The sequence below is a fragment of the Pleurodeles waltl genome, chromosome 6 (assembly GCF_031143425.1).
Source record: "Pleurodeles waltl isolate 20211129_DDA chromosome 6, aPleWal1.hap1.20221129, whole genome shotgun sequence".
NCBI classification, from domain to species: Eukaryota; Metazoa; Chordata; class Amphibia; order Caudata; family Salamandridae; genus Pleurodeles; species Pleurodeles waltl.
The window spans coordinates 689,403,659-689,422,211 of NC_090445.1; the positions used below are offsets into that span (position 1 = coordinate 689,403,659).

Sequence of the window (18,553 nt, forward strand, 5' to 3'; positions counted from 1 at the left end):
CAAGTGGACCCGTCTAAGCCCTGTTATTGGACTCTGCTGGAGTGTATCCTTATCCCCAAGAGGTGTCCCTCAAGTCCTGGACCCTTGGCTGGCATCAGTGGAAGCTCCTCTTGCAAAGAAAGGTGAAAATCCTGATGTTTTGGCTCTTTGGGACCCCATACTGGCGCATTTGCCGCAAGATTCTATTGTCCACAATGACTGCCATCGTGAAGCTCCAGTGAAGCCTGCTCTTTGTGCCAGCAATGACTTTCCGCAGCGACCAGCAATGAGACCTGCACTTTGCACTAAAATAGCGACAGCCTGAGATGACCTTCAATGCACATCTACAGCAATGACTATCCGCACACCTAATAGGCAATTCATGCTACAGCAACGACCAACCTCGATGCTTGACCTGATCTTCACACTACAGCTCAGCCTCCTTCTCATGGCCACCTCCAACATGAACAGAACTCTGTCTCTTTTCTGTGGGAGTGGGGCTTATGCAGGCATGGTTCCTTTTCTTTTTCAACTGGTTTTCTCCTTGTAATGGCTCAAACATAGACTTTCAAAAGGAAAATCATTTACTATGGGAGGTTATCCTGTCCCAATCCTAATAACACTCCAATGTTTTCCACTCTACTTTTACAGTATGGTTCACTTCCAGATCTGGGAATAGGACCTATGGCTTTGAGCATGAGCTAGAGTTCCCTACCTAATTACAAAGATTATACTAATGAGTTCCACTGCTGCACATTTCTCTTACGCCTTCAAACACCATGCTTGCTACTCCCAGTTCAGTACAGTATTGTGAATTTCACAGGAAAACTATTCACCCCAGCCAGAAATGTTCCCAAACTTTCTAAGGTGTAGGGCACCAGCATGTTTTCCTGGCCTGTATTCTGAAAGAAGAAGGGTGTTCCTTGATCTCTTCAGCAACAAAGTTTCCCACGACCAGCCCGAGGTAACTTCTCGTTCCAATCCTGTGCATGGTGTTGGAGTCTATTTCAAGTAGCTACTGAATTAAATCAGTGATATTTATGTGGTATCAGACAGAAATTTATATGTCATTGGAATGCACTGCAGTCGAAAACGTTAACGATATGCCTGGGTTATATCCCATATCTTCTACAGGTGTATAGTGTAAATTGGATACCACTTAACTACTCGAAATTTTTAGCTCTGGCAACCTGGACATTGTGCATTTGGTTTCAGTCAAAAGTTAGTAATTAATGGTTTTGGTACAATTTACATGGCAGTGTATATGTTGTGCGTTCGTGTTTATGCCAAAAAAAATGTAGTCTAAAAATAACATTACTTTGAAAAAGTTGGTGGGGCAAATCTAATCTTGACTACTGATTTTCAGATCTGTACTGTTGGCTGCTACACAGAAACCCTCTGCACAGAGAGCTGTTTAACAAGAGGGAGATTTATAGAAAATCAGAAAATAAAGATACCTAGCCTTTAAACAGACTGCATGTGGCTCATCTTCTTCATTAGACCATAAGATAATTCAAATTCCCAGGCATCCGATTCCCGTGCAAAGTTATACATTTACGCCTATGCACGACTGTAAATACATACCTTTTGAGAATTCACAAACATACTAAGCAATCATCTGGAAAGCTGCCAGTCGATAGTTTCAGCTATTTTACGCATACTACTGGCACACAATGCGTCATCTACCATATGGCAATATGAAGATGTATGTAGGGTACAAAACTACATTGGGGAAAGGCAGCCCACTGTGCAACTATAGTTTGTTTTTTTAAAACTTTTTTCTTTTTCTACCGCGAAACATTTTTTTCACCATGGATAAATCCTTTCACTGTCACTCTCATTTAGGTTGGGGGCCTTCTTTTTCTATTTCCACTAAGGAAGGGGAGTTATTCTAGCCCTATAGAGGAGTTAATCTCCAACCATTTCCAGGATAAGAAAGTGTGAGAAATGCTGTGAATACCCACTAACGACTGCGTAATTATACACAGTTGGTGTATACAAATGCACAGTATCCCTGACAAGGACAAAAGGAGCCATTTACAACCACAACGCCAAAAATATTTTCCTGAATGAGGTCCAAGATGTCCACAGCGAAGTAAGAGGCAGATCATGACCAATAGCTGTATTTTCTCAAATGATATATATTATTGAGGAATAAAATGTTCTCTTTTATTTCTATGAATAAAAAACGAACTTAAAAATGGGGTAGGAGTTCAAAATGTGTTAACAGGAAAACACAGCGATTCAATGCAATTTTAACCGCATGTGCTTTCACTGCAAGCTTTAACAAAGAAAATAAGTAACTGACTAGCCTTATGAATATATGTTGCTACATTTGCACAGCATAGTTCAGAATAAAATAGCTATTACAGGAGACATTCTAAGCTATTCTACTCTATTCTGCAACACATTACGTACGAAAGACGTTTGAGGGAGACAATAACGAAAAATATGATATAATTGATTCCTTCCAGTTCTCTAAATTTGAACTGGATCACAGGATTTTAATCTGGCCTCCCAAAAAAAGCCAACAGACAGGCTATAAGGGCTACATAATGATGCACCTTGACTGCAGGGGAGTATTCAGAGAAAATAAATACCCCCCACTTGAACCCACATCCAGAATGGCTGCGAGCAAGCAGGCCTGTTTCTCCCTTTAAAGGGCATCTTTCCTCTTTTCTCTTTCTACTACTACTGCTCCCTCTCTCTAATCACCCCCTTTTCCTCTCTTCTCCCTTTTTCTGTGTATTCATTCTCCTTTTGTCACTTTCCTCCCATTGCACTCCTTTGCCCTCCTGCTTTTGTCCTTCCCTTCCTCTCACCTCACCTTGTCTCCTTTCTTGCTCCCTTCCCTCTTCTCTCTTATGCCTTGTGTAGTGTTCACCATTTCTGGGCGTACCCAAATGTACGCTCTGGGACAGGGGCGAATAAGTTCACATCCCTCACCATGCCAGGCAAATGGTGGGGGCCTTGTGACGTGGACTAAGACAATAAAAGGGACACAGAACGGCGGGAGCGTGGTCAGTAACTGTGTATGCCGAGACTGAGTTGTCATGCAAATAAAGAAACCAATACAACCTCCCCTCAGCCTCAGTGCATCCTTATAGTGCCGGGCCGACACTACACTGGTGACGAGGAGGGCCCTCCTTCCCGTTTCACCACAGGGTGCGTGTTTCTGCCTGCACACGGCACCCCTGCTCACAGCCCTGAGAACCTCAGAGGCCATTTTGGTGCCCAAAGCTGTCTCCCCGCCCAAGGCCACAGAAGAACGAGCTACAGCCGACCCAACACCTACCTGCACGCCGCAGGTCTGCCTCGCTGCGACCCACATACGTGGTCTCCTGAGGCTGCAAAGAAGATGATTTTGGCAGGCCCGACGTCTGTCTGCACACCGCGTGTTGTGCTCGCTGCACGCACACATGTGTCTACTCCAAGCGCGGCGGTTCAGTGCTCAGGACCACATGCTCTCAGCAACTGCCCAGATCTGTCTCCAGCCTCAATGTGCCCACCGCTGTGCCAGCTGCTCGGACTGCATCTCTGGAGGTACTGTGGGGCCCTCTAGTTCTCTGTGGGTCTGCCCTGCCCTCCCTGGGTGGCATTCCAACTCTCAGCCCTCTGGTTTTTGGGCAGCTCCTGCACCCTGCTTTCAAAAAGTTACTCACCCTCCAGGGCCGAGGGCCTACACTCAACACCAGGCTCCAGGCAAAGAAACTGGCCGCCACACCGTCAGCGCACTTCCCAGTCGCGGAAGGCCCACCTCACTGCCAGCGGCACGCCGCCCCCCCGGTGACCATCAGCCCACATTTGTCAACCTCAGCATGGCCAGCATACCTGTACTGGAGCCATTCACAGTCACAGAGAACCCTTCCACACAGGCCACACGCTGGAAGACATCGGTGGAGTGCCTCAAAACCTAATTCGAGGCCCTTGAAATTAAGGAGGAGAGTAAACGTCCACTGCTACTCCATTGCAGAGGGGCAGACATTCACAAAATCTCTAAATCGATGGCAGTAGCAACCCCACACTCATACGGCACTCTGAAGTTTGTGATAACCGCGCACTTTGAGCCCTATGCAAACCCAGACTATGAGCGGTTCTTGCTGTGGCAAGCGTGCCAGAGGTCCGACGTATCACTGGATGTGTTCTATGCGCCTAAGAGACTTGGCCAGCACATGCACCTTACCGGACGAGGATGAAAAAATCAGAACTCAGTTCATCCAAGGATGAGCATCGTTCAAGCTTCGCGAACTCATCTTACAAGTACCCAACATGCGCATGAGGGACATCTTCACCCTAGGACGCTCAAGAACTCTCAAAGGTGCAGTCTGCACATATGGAACAGTTGCCAACCGCCCAGATAAAGTCATAGCCCGTCAACGCGATACTTGCAGACAATGCCAAGACCAAGACTGGGATCCCATGGTCAAAACTGAGAGGCAAAGCCTGCAGATGGTGCGGGGGCACCTTGCCACACCCTGGCGGCTGCCTAGCCAGAGGTAAGACTTTCAGTGCGTGAGGCAAGTTGAATCATTTCTCTAAAGTCTGCCGCTCCTCAGCCAGAGTTGCCCCAACCACTCCCAAAAAGGTGGTCAAGACAGTTGCAGCACCACCCATCACCTCATCGGAGAGCGACATGGACGAGGAGACAGTCCATGTGGTAAGGGCTGTGGACAAGGGATCAGACAAAGGCCGCCGACTGTCCACATGCCAGGTGGTTGCAGCAGAACACCTCATGCCAGCATTGATAGACACCGGAGCCTCTATCAACCTCATGGCCACCGAAGCTTACCATGACCTAACGAACCCCCGCCCCTCACAACCACAAAAGTACGGGCATATTCCTTTGGGAATGCTACACACCTACAGATGGCAGGAGTCTTCATAACAGACCTCGCCCACAAAGGCACAAGGGCCAAGGCCAAAGTCTACATGTCACATGAAGGGTCAGGATTCTTGCTTAGTTGCCAAACAGCACGTGACCTAGGACTGGTACATTTTGCTTTCAGCATTCACACCAGTGGCCTGGGAGACCTCACCAGAGAGTCTGAAGGGCTTTTCAGTGGCATAAGTTGTCTCAAAGGACCCCCCCTCAAGCTGCACATTGGCGAGTCCATGAGCCCAGTCGCTCTCAGGCACAGACGAGTGGCGTTCCACCTACGACCAAAAGTGGAATGGGAACTGGAGAAGGAAGGAATAAATGAAAGAGTGTCAGGACCCACCCACTCGTTATCCCCGGTTGTCGTTGCGAAGAAGCCAAAACAGCCTGAGGCCATCCGCATTTGTGTGGACACGCGACTGCCCAACCAGGCCATCAAGCTGGAGAGACATCTGACCCCAAACATAGATTACATCATTGGCGAGCTCTCCGGGTCCAAGTGGTTCTCCATGATGGACCTCCAGTTGGGTTACCACCAGCTGGTACTACACCCGATTCCCGGCCCATCACTACTTTCTCTACCAACACAGCCCTCTGGAGGTACACCCGCCTGAACATCGGCATCTCCAGCGCAGCAGAGGTGTTCCAGCACACCATCAAAGGGGTACTGTAGGGACTCCCGGGGGTCCTTAACGTAAGCGACAACATCTTGGTGCATTTCCCCAGGACTCTGAGCTGTGTTTGTGATACTGCGAGAACACAGACTGCACAGCGACAAGTGTGAGTTCCTAAAAAGTGACATTTCCTTTTTTGGATACAGGTTCTCAGAGCAAGGCATTGGCCCAGATCCCGCAAAAGTAAGAGACATTCAAGAAGCTCCCACAGATCCCACACCGTAATCTGTTTCTGGGGTTAGAAGCTTCCTAGGAATGGTCACAGACTGCGGGTGACTTATGAGAAACCTATCAGACATAACTGGCCCCCTGAGGAACCTAACGAAGACTGACCACCCCTGGGTGTGGGGGAGTGAGCAAGAGACCGTGTTCCAAGACACTGAGAGCACGGTCTCGGCGGATACCACCCAAGTGTATTTCGACCCCCAGCGGGAATCGCAGTTGGCCATCGATGCCAGCCCCACTGGTCTGGGTGCCGTCCTCACTCAGAAGCAGGATTGCAGCGAATGGGCCCCAATTGTGTTCGCCAGCCGGATGCTGACACCTACAGAGCAACGCTACTCCCAGATCGAGTGGGAAGCTATCGCCATCCACTGGGGGTGTCGGCACATTCACCTGTACCTTTATGGCAAGGCATTCACCGAAGTAACAGATCATAAAACACTCCTCCCGCTATTCACAGGGTCATCATCCAAGCCTCTGCCACGAATCGAGAAGTGGATACTGCAACTTCAAGAATTCAACTTCACCGTGGAGTACCAACCAGGTACCTGCAATCCTGCAGACTTTTTATCTCGTCATGCACAGCCCGCCACATCCCAGGAGGCTGAGGAAGCCATTGAGACAGAAGAGTATGTCAGGTTGGTCGTGGACCGGGCTAGACCAATACCCATACCACTCTCTGAAGTCTAAAGTGGTGGAAGCCACTAGCCAGGATGACTGTCTGCAAATGGCCATAGAGGCGGCTCGGTCCAGCGACTGGCGCCAACTGCAATATCTGGCAACGTTTCAGACAATCGAAGCCAAGACCACCCTACTGGCCCTATTCCACATCTGACAAGAACTTTCAGTGAGTGCAGAAAGATGCCAGCTGCATGGCCCCCGTCTAGTAATCCTCACCTGCCTGAGGTCTCGGGTCGTCCTGCTGGCCCTTGGCATCCACCAAGGCATTGTAAAGTTCCAAAACAGGCTCTGAAGTAAAGTCTGGTTCCCCAGCCTGGACCAACTAGTAGAAGAGGTGGTGAAAGGATGCATCGCCTGTCAGCCGAGCGGGACACCTGACCCCCCAGTGCCAGTCATCACCAAAGACGGCCCAACTGCTCCTTGGCAGAGGGTCACTGCTGACTTTGGGAGCCTACCCGATGGATCATACATGCTGATAGTAATGGACGATTACTCCTGATACCCCAAGGTGGAGATCGCACCGACTACCTCGGTGCCCATGGTCTTCCCCAAAGCTAAGAAGATGATGGCCACCAACGGCCTCCTCAGTGAGATCCGCACAGACAATGGGTCCCCATTCAGCAGCCGTGAATGGTATGACTTTTTTGATATCAAGAAACCGAACATCGCTGGATTACTCCCTGCTGGCACCATGCAAATGTGGAAGTGGAAAGGTTTGTGAAGACACTGACAAGGACCACCCGCATTGCCACCGCGGAGTCAGAGAACATTGAACACGCCCTGTACATGTTCCTGTGTGAATACAGAGTTTCACCCCATGCCTCCACAGGAGTCTTCCCGAGCCAGTTGTGCTTCGGAAGGGTAGTGACCGACGCCATCCCACACCTCCCTCAATGGGTCGCCCAGTCAAATCCCCTAACCGATCTATGGAGTGGAGATCCCGCAACAATAACTATGCATCACGGAGGCGAAAACCCCAGAGCAGCTCGATCCAGGTGGGAAACACCATGCTCATTCGAGATTGTCACCCAGGAGGAAAGTTTAGGCTGTCATTCGAAGATGCACCATGGACAATGACCACCATAAAAGGGACCATGATCACAGCGAGTTACGAGGAACGTCCATCTTCCCCGGTGGCAGTGGAGAAGACAACCCTCTAAGCGATGGTATCCAAAGTGACCCAGAAGATGTCGATTTTTCACTAGAGTCATCAATCCATGGTCGACACTTACAGCAACACAGCGGGGCGGCAGGACGGTCTATGCCGTCAGATCTCAGATCATCAACCATCTGGGAGAACGCATTTCCCGCAAGTGAGGGTCTCATCTAGAGCGGTTGCTTCCTACCGTTGCCTGGACTAGCAGGGGCCGGACGTTATCACTTGAGGTCCAACCCAGGCCCATCCAGAAGGTATGCTGACTTTTTGACAGACCGAACTATACTTATCTTGCTCCCTCTGCAGCCCCATCCCCTGCTCAATTTTGAGTTTTTCCTTTTGTTTGTTTTGTTTTAGGGAGGAATGTCGTATTCGCCATTTCCGGGCGAACCTAAATGTATGCTCCAGGACAGGGCCGATAAGGTCACACCCCTCACCATGCCAGGCGAATGGTGGGGGCAGCGTGAGGTGGACTAAGACAATAAAAGGGACACAGAACGGCGGGAGCGGGGTTAGTAACTGCGTATGCCGAGACTGAGGTGTCATGCAAATAAAGAAACCAATACAACCTCACCTCAGCGTATGCTTATAGCGCTGCGCCGACACTACACCTTGCTCCTTTTGTCTCACCCTCCTCCACCCTTCAATTGCCTCCCTCCTAGTCTCCCATACTTCACCCAATTCTGTTTACCTCCCCTTCTCTTTTCTCCGTTCTAAGGCCACTGCCCATTTGTCCTTTAAATCTCTCTCATCCCTCATTTTACTCCTGCCTTTCCCTCCCACCTAACGTCCTTCTGAACAGTAGATAAAACAAGAATAAACTTGTCTTGGCCAGCGTGTGACTAGTTTGGACCAAAACACTCATTAATTCGAGTAAACCTCTCCTCTCATTGCGCCATTTGCTTTTCCAGCATGGACTAAAAAATATTGTACTCTCAGGGAAACCCCTTACATAGTGTGCGCTGGGCTCTCACTGTTGAAACACGTGCAACACTGCTAATCCATCTTTTGACGTAACATCTTTCAGCAAGCAGTTAAAGAACGTCTCTTTGTATGGTAAAGTAGCCCAGGGGGTTAACGTGCCTGCTTCAGAGTTCTGCTTAATCTGCAGGCCATATTTTAAAATCTCATTATGAGCATCTCAAGCGCAAAGTGTTGTACACAGGCACATGCTATCTGCGAAGTGACTGGGGGGAAACAAAATGTGACGAGGAGGGCGGGGCGAAAGCAACATGTAATCAGGACAGTGCTATAGAACACATATTGCAGTCTTTTTTAATTGCACATTTGTTACATTACACGGATTTGACGATATGGAGACCCCAATTATAAAACTTTGGGTTACATGCAAAAACTGAGATTAAATATAAGACCTGCTAATTCCGAGGCCAGGTTCAGCGCGTACTAACTGTGCCTTTTCAAATTGGGAGGGGGGATGCGAGCCTATGGGTAAGAGCATAGATGTTCCCACGCTCCAGTGACCAAAACAAAGAAAAATGTGCCTTCCAAGGTTACACAGAATGAAGTTTTGAGAAAAGAGAAACAACTTTCACTTACCAAATATAGGTCTATAAGTCAGGATTGTTTTGATAAAGAGAGAAATATGGAAAATCCGTGCAGATCTGAGAAGCTACGTGGAGCTTCCTAGGGAAATGCCCTACTTCCCACGATAAAAAAACATTCCAAGGATAAATATACCGCATTTTAATCACCAGTGCCGCTCCACGCTGCCCTGCTCTTCAATATAACTTTACCATGTGAATGGTTGCTCGGTTAGTCCTATTACTGAGCCATCAAGCAGGTTCTTAAAACGTGTTAACCACTCCCTTTGTTTCACCCGCTCCGTGTTTATGAGCAAAGGGGAGAGGTCAAAGTGAGCGAGTCAAAGTCACAAGTGAACGCAGGCCTACTCCATCAGCGCCACTGGGACTGTGGATATCCACACACAGTCACTGCCTCGCCCGGAGGGGAGCCCCTGAGCCCGCCGCTCCCCGAACACGTTCCGCTACTACAAAATGGTAAACTCTGAGGCAGAAAGCAGCGCTGTCTCTGTCCACCACCCAGTACTAGTTCACACACAGTCAGTGTCCTATCCAGCTCCGAAGGCCCTCAGTGACGAATTCCGATCAACACCCGAAACTAGAGGCTAGTAAGAGAAGTGGGTGGGTTAAGAGCATTCGTCGACCTTTCGAGGTGATAAAACTGGGTGCGTTATGTTTACTCGCCAGGGAAATAGGAGCCAAAGGTCCTAACGCCCTCGTCCCTCCACGGAGCCCCCAACCATTTATGGGGTCACCCTATTCAGACGAAGGCCAGTGAGCATCAGTAACACACTGGAAACTCGGGGGGGCCTTTCTGTGTGTGTGTGTGGAGGGGGGCGTTGACATTTTGAGTTTCGCCACTGCAGATGTGTCAGGTGTGATCGGCATGAGAACGCAGGCGGACATGGCTTGGCGCTGGGGTTACTTGCAGTCTCTCTAGTCCCTTGGTTTTCTATTTACGTTTGCAGTGAGTGAGGCAGTCATGTAGCCGCCCTATTCCGAATAGTCTCTGCCGGGCACATGACTGTAAATGACGTGGATTGTTACTGCCTGCTCTGTTCATTGACTGAGTACAGATCAGCACAGAGAAGCCGAGGCACCCGTCCGCCTACCCCAGTGACGAAAAAGGGTTAAAAAAACATGCATTTCTTGATCATTTTCAGAAAGACGTCCGAATGCCAAACATGGGAATACGAGATAAACTCGTTGCTTTGCAAGCTTATGTTCCCTCCCACACTACAAACCCATTAAAGGTGTTTTCATTTTCTGTGGGAAATTGTTGTCCCTTGCGTGACTCCAGAAGCTGGACAAATTCCGAGTAATATAGAGGGCATCACAGCAAGATCTCGCCAAAAATGAGATTGGTCTGGTAGCTCGCACCCAAACACCCACTTTTGGCGCGTGAGTGCACAGCGCTGAATACATTCCAGCAGGAGAGGACAAGCCATGTGGAGACGAAGACGGGGGGTGCGAGGGATGCTGACAGCAGGGGGCGAGGGCGCAAGGGGCGCATGGGAAATGGGAAGTCAGCAGGATAGGGCAAAGAGCATGGCACAGGGTTCCTGGGTGAGGGGGATGTGAGCCCAGGGGAAGGATTGGAATAGAGGGGCAAAGTTAGCGCAGGAAGAGAGAAAGGGGCACGGACAGTGTGCTTTGGGTAGGAAGGGGGTACAGGGAAGTAAGCCGCACAGGGTGGTACAGGGGAGGATGACGGAAAGGAGGTGGGCACAGGGGGCCGTGGGGATGAGAGAGTCACACAATGGAAGCAACGAGGGCAAAGGAGCAGGGTAAAGAGAATGGCACACGGATCAGGGACAACGTTTGGGGCTTGAGGTGAGGCAAAGAAAGGGGAATAAAGAGAGGGCAGATTGGGGGCGCCACAGGGGAAGGCGAAGGCAGGAAGAGGGTACTTGAAAGGGGAAAAGGAACGAATGACCTGGCTGGGGTGCGAACAGTAGGTAGCAAGTGCATGGACACAGAGTGCGGGGTTGGGGCAGGGGGCTCTGTCATAGGGTGCGTGTAGTGACAGAGACGGGGTTCACGTGAGAGCCAGGGCACGCAGAGGTGCTCGGGTCAGAGAGAAAGGCGTGCATTACGGTGCAGTCTAGATGACAGGAAGAGACAGGAGAGCGATGCGGGATAGGGGCAAGAAGAAGGGCCCCGAGTAGGAGCAGGGAGAGGGCACGTGAGGCTGTCATGGAGAGCGGAACTCGAGAAAGGGTCTAGGGGAGCAGATCAGGCAGGAACTAAGGGGACCAGGAGGCACAGGAAGGGCACCTGGGCAGAAGTTGGTGGCATGGCTGTCCTCGGGCAAGAATTATAAAGCTGATACTTTTAAAAGTTGTGGGAGGCAGGGCGTGGTGTTCGGAACTGAGCACTTCCTGCCCCAGGATGGATGAAGGTTACAGGCTGCTGGAGAGGTTCCCTTCCCTGCCTGGTGGGAGGGGCTAAATTGTCAGGGACAGGGCAGATAATTCTTTACACTCTCCCCAAGGCTCTAGGTACGATGGCCGCTCTACACTCCCTTTCAAATGAGAAATAAGGTTTGTGTGTTGTGTTAGACATTGCACATTGTCACGTCAGGCTATCCCGGATGCCAGGGGTTGTGCTTGCCCACTCCGGTCACCATCCAAGGAAAAATAAGGGCAGGGTCGGATTGGTAAAGCGGGCAGTGGCTGATGGGCCAATGTTTTAGATGCAGCTGTGGGCCGCTTTTTAGGGTAGAGTGGTGGCTGATTTGAAATCGATCTGTGCCTGTTCAGATGCTACTAGCGGCCCAGTGGAGGTCTAAGTGGCCTTTCTGGAGGCCTTGATACTTCCCCTTCACCAACAGGACAGGAGTCATCAATACCAGCCCCTGGCTGGGCCGGCACATTGAAACAAAAAGCTAACTTGGGCTGGCTACCGGCATATTAATGTATGTAGATTGAGCAGTGGACTTGAACAGAAGTGACCTCAATGATATTCAGTTGTGGTTCACTAGTGTGAACTAATACCTGGACAAGGAGTGCAGGCAATGTTTACTATTTTTTAAATCTCAGTGGAGCTAAGAAAACAAAAGTTATACTCATAGATCTTGACAGCTAGACAGATCATTCTGTTTCAGTTTTTTTGGACATTTCTCTTTTAGAGAACTCCCCTCCTTATTTTGATTCTAGTTCAAACACTGAAGCAGTGTTGCGAAAAGGCATAATCCGCAATTGTGGGCCACTTTTCTTTAGGGTGCCCGGGCCTGTTTTTCAACCTAATACAACCCTGGATAAGGGTGCCTGTCTGAGGTGGCCTGCTACAGACATTCCATGGACAAGTTAGCTATTTCTTTATAAGGCAGTCGATCAAGCCTTCCGCGGTACTTGGCCACATGGGTCTGGGCTCTGAGAAACTATCAGAAACAGCATCTGAACATTAGAGAACAGGAGATGTAGGAAAGGGAAATCAAGATGCCAGGCATTCCCCACTGTGCCCTAACGAACGGAGTGCCCCCCAGGGGACTGATGCCTGGCTCCCTTTCTCCTCTCCAGGAAAGCATGAAGTCCGTGCTCCCACACCGCGCCACATCAGCATCTCATTGCGTCTCCCTCTGCCCAGTGCTCGTTAATACCCCCCCTTCCCACCCACCCCCGCTACAGTCTCATTCACTTCCTTGCAGGCGGAGGTATCCTGCCATACTCGACCTCACCTCCTAAGCATTGGAATTATGACTCTTTATAGTGCAGACCTCTGTTGCTCTGTAGCTAAGCGTGCAAGCAGGCATGAGTGAAATGTGCATAGTTCCCTTTGCATAGTTTATAAAAAATGCCCAGCAATTATGCAACATTAGGCGGCTCTGGTATTTTGTATTGTTTTTTAGTGCAAGATGAGTTCTCATATTCATTTTTAGAACTAGGAGGTACTTTGGGCTGAAAAGTAGTGCACAATTTTGCATGACGCGAACAACAGCCATTCCTATTCGGCGCTTTAACGTTCCAGTGGTAACACAATAGGATTTTTGCACAAATGAAGTCTCAGTTATGCAACATAGTGTAAGGGTGTAATCTCAGGCATTTCGCATAACAACCGTAACCTGTCATGTCGGTGTAAATTAGATTTCACATGATCCCAGCTCTAAGTCCTCACACCAATAAGTAGGTACATTAACAACTTGGGAGATAAGAAAAGATGCATCAGCTGAGTCAGTGCTTGTCGTTTGTATGGGAAAACAGCCAATAAAGAGGAGAAGCCAATACATGTTTCGCCTGTGGGACTTTTCCAAGGCTGCAGTATATTAATGTTATTACAACCAGTGTTATAAATCAGAACTGTAAAAATGGGAGGCGAGGAGCACATGCAAATTTTGCCAAGAACATTTGGCAGACATTTAACAGGGTAAACAGAAGAAAATAAATGGTGAAAGTTCTACGTTTTTGTAGGACAGAGAAAGATAACCCGAAATCCAGAGTGCCAAATGTTGTGATGATGTAACAACACCTTAATCGACAATAGTTGTAGCTCAATTCAATTAACAATTAAGAGTTCCAAGTGTTATGACAATGTAGCAACACCTAGTGTGACAATAATAGCAGCACAATCATTGACACTGTGTAAGGCTCAATACAATGTCACCTAGGCTTGTTTCATACCCCATGGCAGCTTTGGTCCAGTGGGTTCTAGGTCATGTGATGAGTTTGTGGTTTTACTGTTTCAGGATTGATATGGTGCCAGATGAGGGTGTTCTCTACTTATCCCTTGGCAGATAAGGCTCATGAGCTGCCGCTCCTGTTTTGTTATTGCCTCTATAGCCAGGGCAGCCAAAGTCACATGGTGGTGGTAGAACTCTGCAGTTTTTATTCGGGGTTGGATAAGGCCTATCTTCTTGAAGGTAGTGTGCTGGGATTCTGTACTCTTTACCTCTGGGCGGATAGGTCCTACATTTGCTACGCTCCCTGGTTCCACTGTAGGGAACTTAAGATCACAGAGTCTGTGGTAAAATGCGGCCCTCTTTTTGCTAGAATGGGTATGATCCCTCGTGTTGTAGGAGTTTTTCCAACACCTTGTCTGTTTACCCCATGCACCAAGAACACCCATGCAAAAGCTTTGTAGGTGACCTCTTCCTGCCCTGTCTCAGGACACCTCGGCTTGCAAGTGGTGTGGTGGTGGTTCTCTTCCTGCCCCAGTGAAGGTCCTGCCCGACTCCTTACCTTCAGCCAGGCAGACACAAGCCATGGGCAGAATGTGGACTTACCTGGGGTGTATGTCTACCAGTAGGACCAGGGTCTGCATGGTGATGACGTCGATCCTCTTGCAGTGGAAGCGGGCTACCTTCAGAACCTTCAGGTAAGTGAAGCAGAGGACCAGGAAGGAAAGCAGGAAGCTGAGAGAGTGGAAGACCACCGTGAAGACCACAAAGGGGGCCCGCTCTCCCTCCCTCTGGCTGTGCAGGGTGCAGGAGGCGTATAGCTGATGGAACCCGACCCACGAGAGGCAGAGGGCCACAACGGGGAAGGTCATCGAGTGTACCCAGGTGTAGGCGAGGATGGCAGCGGCATCCTTGTAGCGCATCTTGGACTGGTAACTCAGCGGGAAGACCACAGCGATCCAGCGGTCTATGCTGAGGGCTGCCATGCTGAGCATGGAGTTGGTGGTCAGAAAAGTCTCCAGGAAGCCTACCATGAAGCACAGACCCTCGCCCCCCGGGGCACGCCCGTAGATGATGCCCGCAAGGGTCAGGGGCATGTTGAACACTGTCATGAGCAGGTTGCAGAAGGTCAGGTTGAGGATGAAGAGGCCGGGCACCTGCTTGCGGATGTCGGCGCTGGCCAGGAAGCAGATCAGCACCAAGAGGTTGGACAGCAGCGCTGCGATGATCATCACCACGACCAGGAAGGAGGTGAGCGCTCCCCACAGGACCATGGTGGGGGCTGTCACAGCATCTCCGCGCCGGAGGCTCCAGGGCAGAGGGGTCTCAGGCCATCACCCCTCCAGCCCCGAAGACACCTCTCCTGGCCTCCCGAGGTGGCAGACGCGGCCAGGGGTCTTTCCATTGGTGCCGAGGGGAGAGACGGGGTTCCAGGGACGAGTTCTCCTCTTCAGGGGCGCAGTCTGATGAAGGCGCCTGAGCTCAGAGTGCAGCAGGAGAGGAGACACGCCACCGCTCAGTCAGACTGCACTCGGGAGCGCCGATGGCAAAGACTGGACACCAAGCGGACGAAAGACTTGCTCCACTTACAGGTACCAGGAACAGAAACTGCGAACAGGGGGAAGACATTCGGCTCTGGGACACCAGCGAAAAGAGACTGCGTGTGCCAAGCGGACGAGTGACCCCCTGAGTCAGGGAAACCAGGGAGTAGAGACCGCATGCCAGGCCGACGAGACACCCCCTGCCTTAGAGGCACCACCGGGAGCAGAGATCATCTTCTTGAGAGAATCATTCTTGCCTAGGCAATTGGCAGCAGACTGCAGAAGAGACACCCCCGCCTCGGAGACCGGTAACGGAGTTGTCACACTAGGCGGAGAGAGAACCACTCGACTTAAGGAGTGGCGACAGGATCGCAGGCAAACTCAGAGCCACGATGTGCAGAGGATGCATGCCAGTCAGGACAGAGAACCCCTCAGCTCATGTGCTCACAGCAGGCACCTCCCCAGGAGCCAGGGGGCCTCAGCTCCACCGCAGATACATGTCCCCGGCACCCCGTCTCCACTGCACCTCATCAGCAGTCACTCGGGGAACATCAAAGCAGTGGGCTCCACATAAAGCAGCTCTCTCTCAGGATTCCAGTGATGACATCCGAGGACTTTCACTGCTTTTGTCGCTCCACATGTGCCACGCGTGTGTAGCTCCACAGCAGGCACCTCTTCCCAGGAGCCCAGGTCAGTACGCGGCACGGAAGGTACCTCTCCTCGGGATCCAGCGCGATCCGTCCACGGGCTGCGGAGCTCGTGTGTCTCCGCAGGAGCCTCGCTGTCACCGATGTCTTCTGCTCAGTGGCTCTCGCGATGTACCTCTCCCACGATGTACCTCTCCTACGGGCGCCCGTGCTGCTCGCCCCTCCTGCAGCTCCTCCGGCAGTGGGCGGAGTGGGCTGGCTGCTCTCGCTTCCTCCTCCCTGTATTGGACGCAGGGATCTGACAAGGGGGCGTCTAAGCCCACTGTCCTCGGAAAGCGGGACAGAGCTGTAGGCGGCAGGCACCACTAACCCACCCCCGCTGTGGCGAGGGAATGGGAGAATGGTCCTCACCTGATGGCCGCCCTCAGGGCTAGTCCAGGCTCACCCCTGGGGCTCGCTCCTCCGCCACCCACTGTCGGGGTTGGGGGAGCTCAACAGAGCACGCTGCACAGACAGGGGAACTTTCTTCAGCTCTGATGTTAGCGTTCAGGCAGGACCGGGTTAGGGCAGAGCGCTGCGCCTGGAGCCTGCTCAGCACCTGGGTCGTGTTAATGAGAAAAGATTGTGGGACTCGGGCCAGGATTACGCAGTGTGCAGCACCAGTCATGTGGCAAAAAGGGGGTTCACTCATTGTAACACACGGAGTACACCTTTGCTGAGATAGCGCCCTGGGCGTGGGAGGAGAGAAATGTGTCGCCTTCGCTGATGGTGGTGAGTTAAGGACAGCAGGGGGGGGCATTTTTGTCCACTGATCAGTAGCTGGATGAGCTGGGGCATCCTGCACAAAACACCCCTTGTCCTCCCCAGCTCGCCTAAATCACAGGTAGCTTTTCCTGCCTCAGGCAGATGGTTTTGTTGATGTGTGTCAGCAAGGGTCAGAGGGTGAAGGGAGGGGGTAACGGGGTGTAAAAGCATATAATACTGAAGGAATAAACCCACTTTAAACTGGCAAAGCAGACAGAAAGGAATAGACAAGACTTGAGCAAGATGAGAAGAGCGCTGCTGCTGGCATTACCTTACTGCAGACAGCTCCATGCGCCCCTCAAAATATTGGCGCCCTATTCCTGGGCTCATCTCACCCATGCTAAAGCCCGGCCCGGTAATACCAATGCGCAGAGGACGGGTTCAGTCCCTGCCACAAGTCTGGGTCAGGGCCAGGCTCACATACTGTAACAGGTAGGTGGCAGCAGCAGGTTCGCCCTCTGTAGCATGGGTAGGGGTGGGTTCATGCCCTGCCACATGCTGGGGGCAGATTCACCCCTGGCACATTGTGGCGAGAGGTTCTCTCACTGTACTAGACGTAGGACCAGTTTCATGCACCATGACTGGCCGGAAGCAGTGCCAGTTACACCCTCATGAGAAGCTGGGGCTGCCGTTCGTTTAATCCGCTGCCACGCGCGGGGTCTCGAGGCGGGCTCAGCCCGTGGCACGCGCAAGCACAGTGTGAAGCACAGCCCTGTCTCTGCTGCACGGCGGCGCTGTCAAAAGAAATGCTGGTGCTTTTTCGAGCTAGTTTATCTTGACAGCTAAATGCAGCTCCTGGAAACTTCTGACAATTTAAACTCAGCGAACTGAAATTATGAATTGCGTCTCCGTGCAGTGAGAGCTCTTGGGGATTGTTACAGGTTCCTTTGGTTGACGGGGCTTTTTTTATGGGGTCGCGCGTTTAAAACATTTCACAATCTGATCCCCTCCCGTATAAATTCAAGGGTAATCTAGGACAACAGAAATATCTTCCTTTGCCACGAAAGGTGAGTGTAAAACAGCAGAGAGATCACCTGATGTCACAGGGAATGTTAAGTGACCAGGACAGGGCTGGTTGGAATATTTTTAAGTCTAGCCTAAAGACAGCATTGGCTGTCTCACTAGCCTCATTTTTTCCCCAAACAGTGTGATGAAACATGCAAACCATTGTCTCCACAGGGAGCGACAGCACTCTGTCTGATCACATGTTTACGACCAGCTGAAAAGGAGTACACTTCAGTGCATGAACGGTGTGCCTCGGTTGCTTGTCTCTCTCTTTGTTGTTAGATTGTTTTTTATATGCTCCCAAAGGAGGGACCTACTGGCTTTAACAGAGCGTGTTCTACTTGAAACGGATAAGAGATTACTAGCTCCTCTCTCCACCCCCGGCAGCGCCAGAACTGCCAAACTGCATCCAGCTCCTATAGATTAGTATAATCCTGACTGTGCCGATGGATGATGGAATGTCAGTGCAAGATCTCAATAAACACCTCTGCCACGTATGCTCTTGGCAACATAGTGAAAACACACTGCCACACAATATTAGCTCAGCTAAACCATTGTCGCCATAGTGAACACACACAGGCACACAATACCAAGTAAACTATTGGCAGGTCAGTGAAATACACACTGCTGCATAATATTACCCCAAGTAAACTATAGGCAACATAGTGAAACAACAGTGGCACACAGTACTAACCCAAGAAAACCCTTGGCAGCACAGTGAAACACACACTGCCACACAATATTACCCTAAGCAAACATTTGGAAGAACAGTGAAATGTAAAACCGTTTGCAGAGGTTGATCAAATCATGGC

General features: G+C 50.7%; 1 protein-coding gene across 2 annotated transcripts in view; it reads right to left on the minus strand.

Moving 5' to 3' along the window:
• Window positions 1–16,548, minus strand: part of GPR26 (G protein-coupled receptor 26) — a 287,674-nt gene extending 271,126 nt beyond the window's left edge. The window contains exon 1 of one of the 2 annotated variants that reach the window (XM_069239136.1): window positions 14,351–16,548. In XM_069239136.1, coding sequence (XP_069095237.1) covers window positions 14,351–15,018 — 668 coding nt within the window. In that variant the 5' untranslated portion in view covers window positions 15,019–16,548. The remainder of the gene's footprint in view (window positions 1–14,350) is intronic. The other variant, XM_069239135.1, reaches the window with a different exon arrangement.
• Between the last annotated feature and the right edge of the window lie 2,005 nt (window positions 16,549–18,553).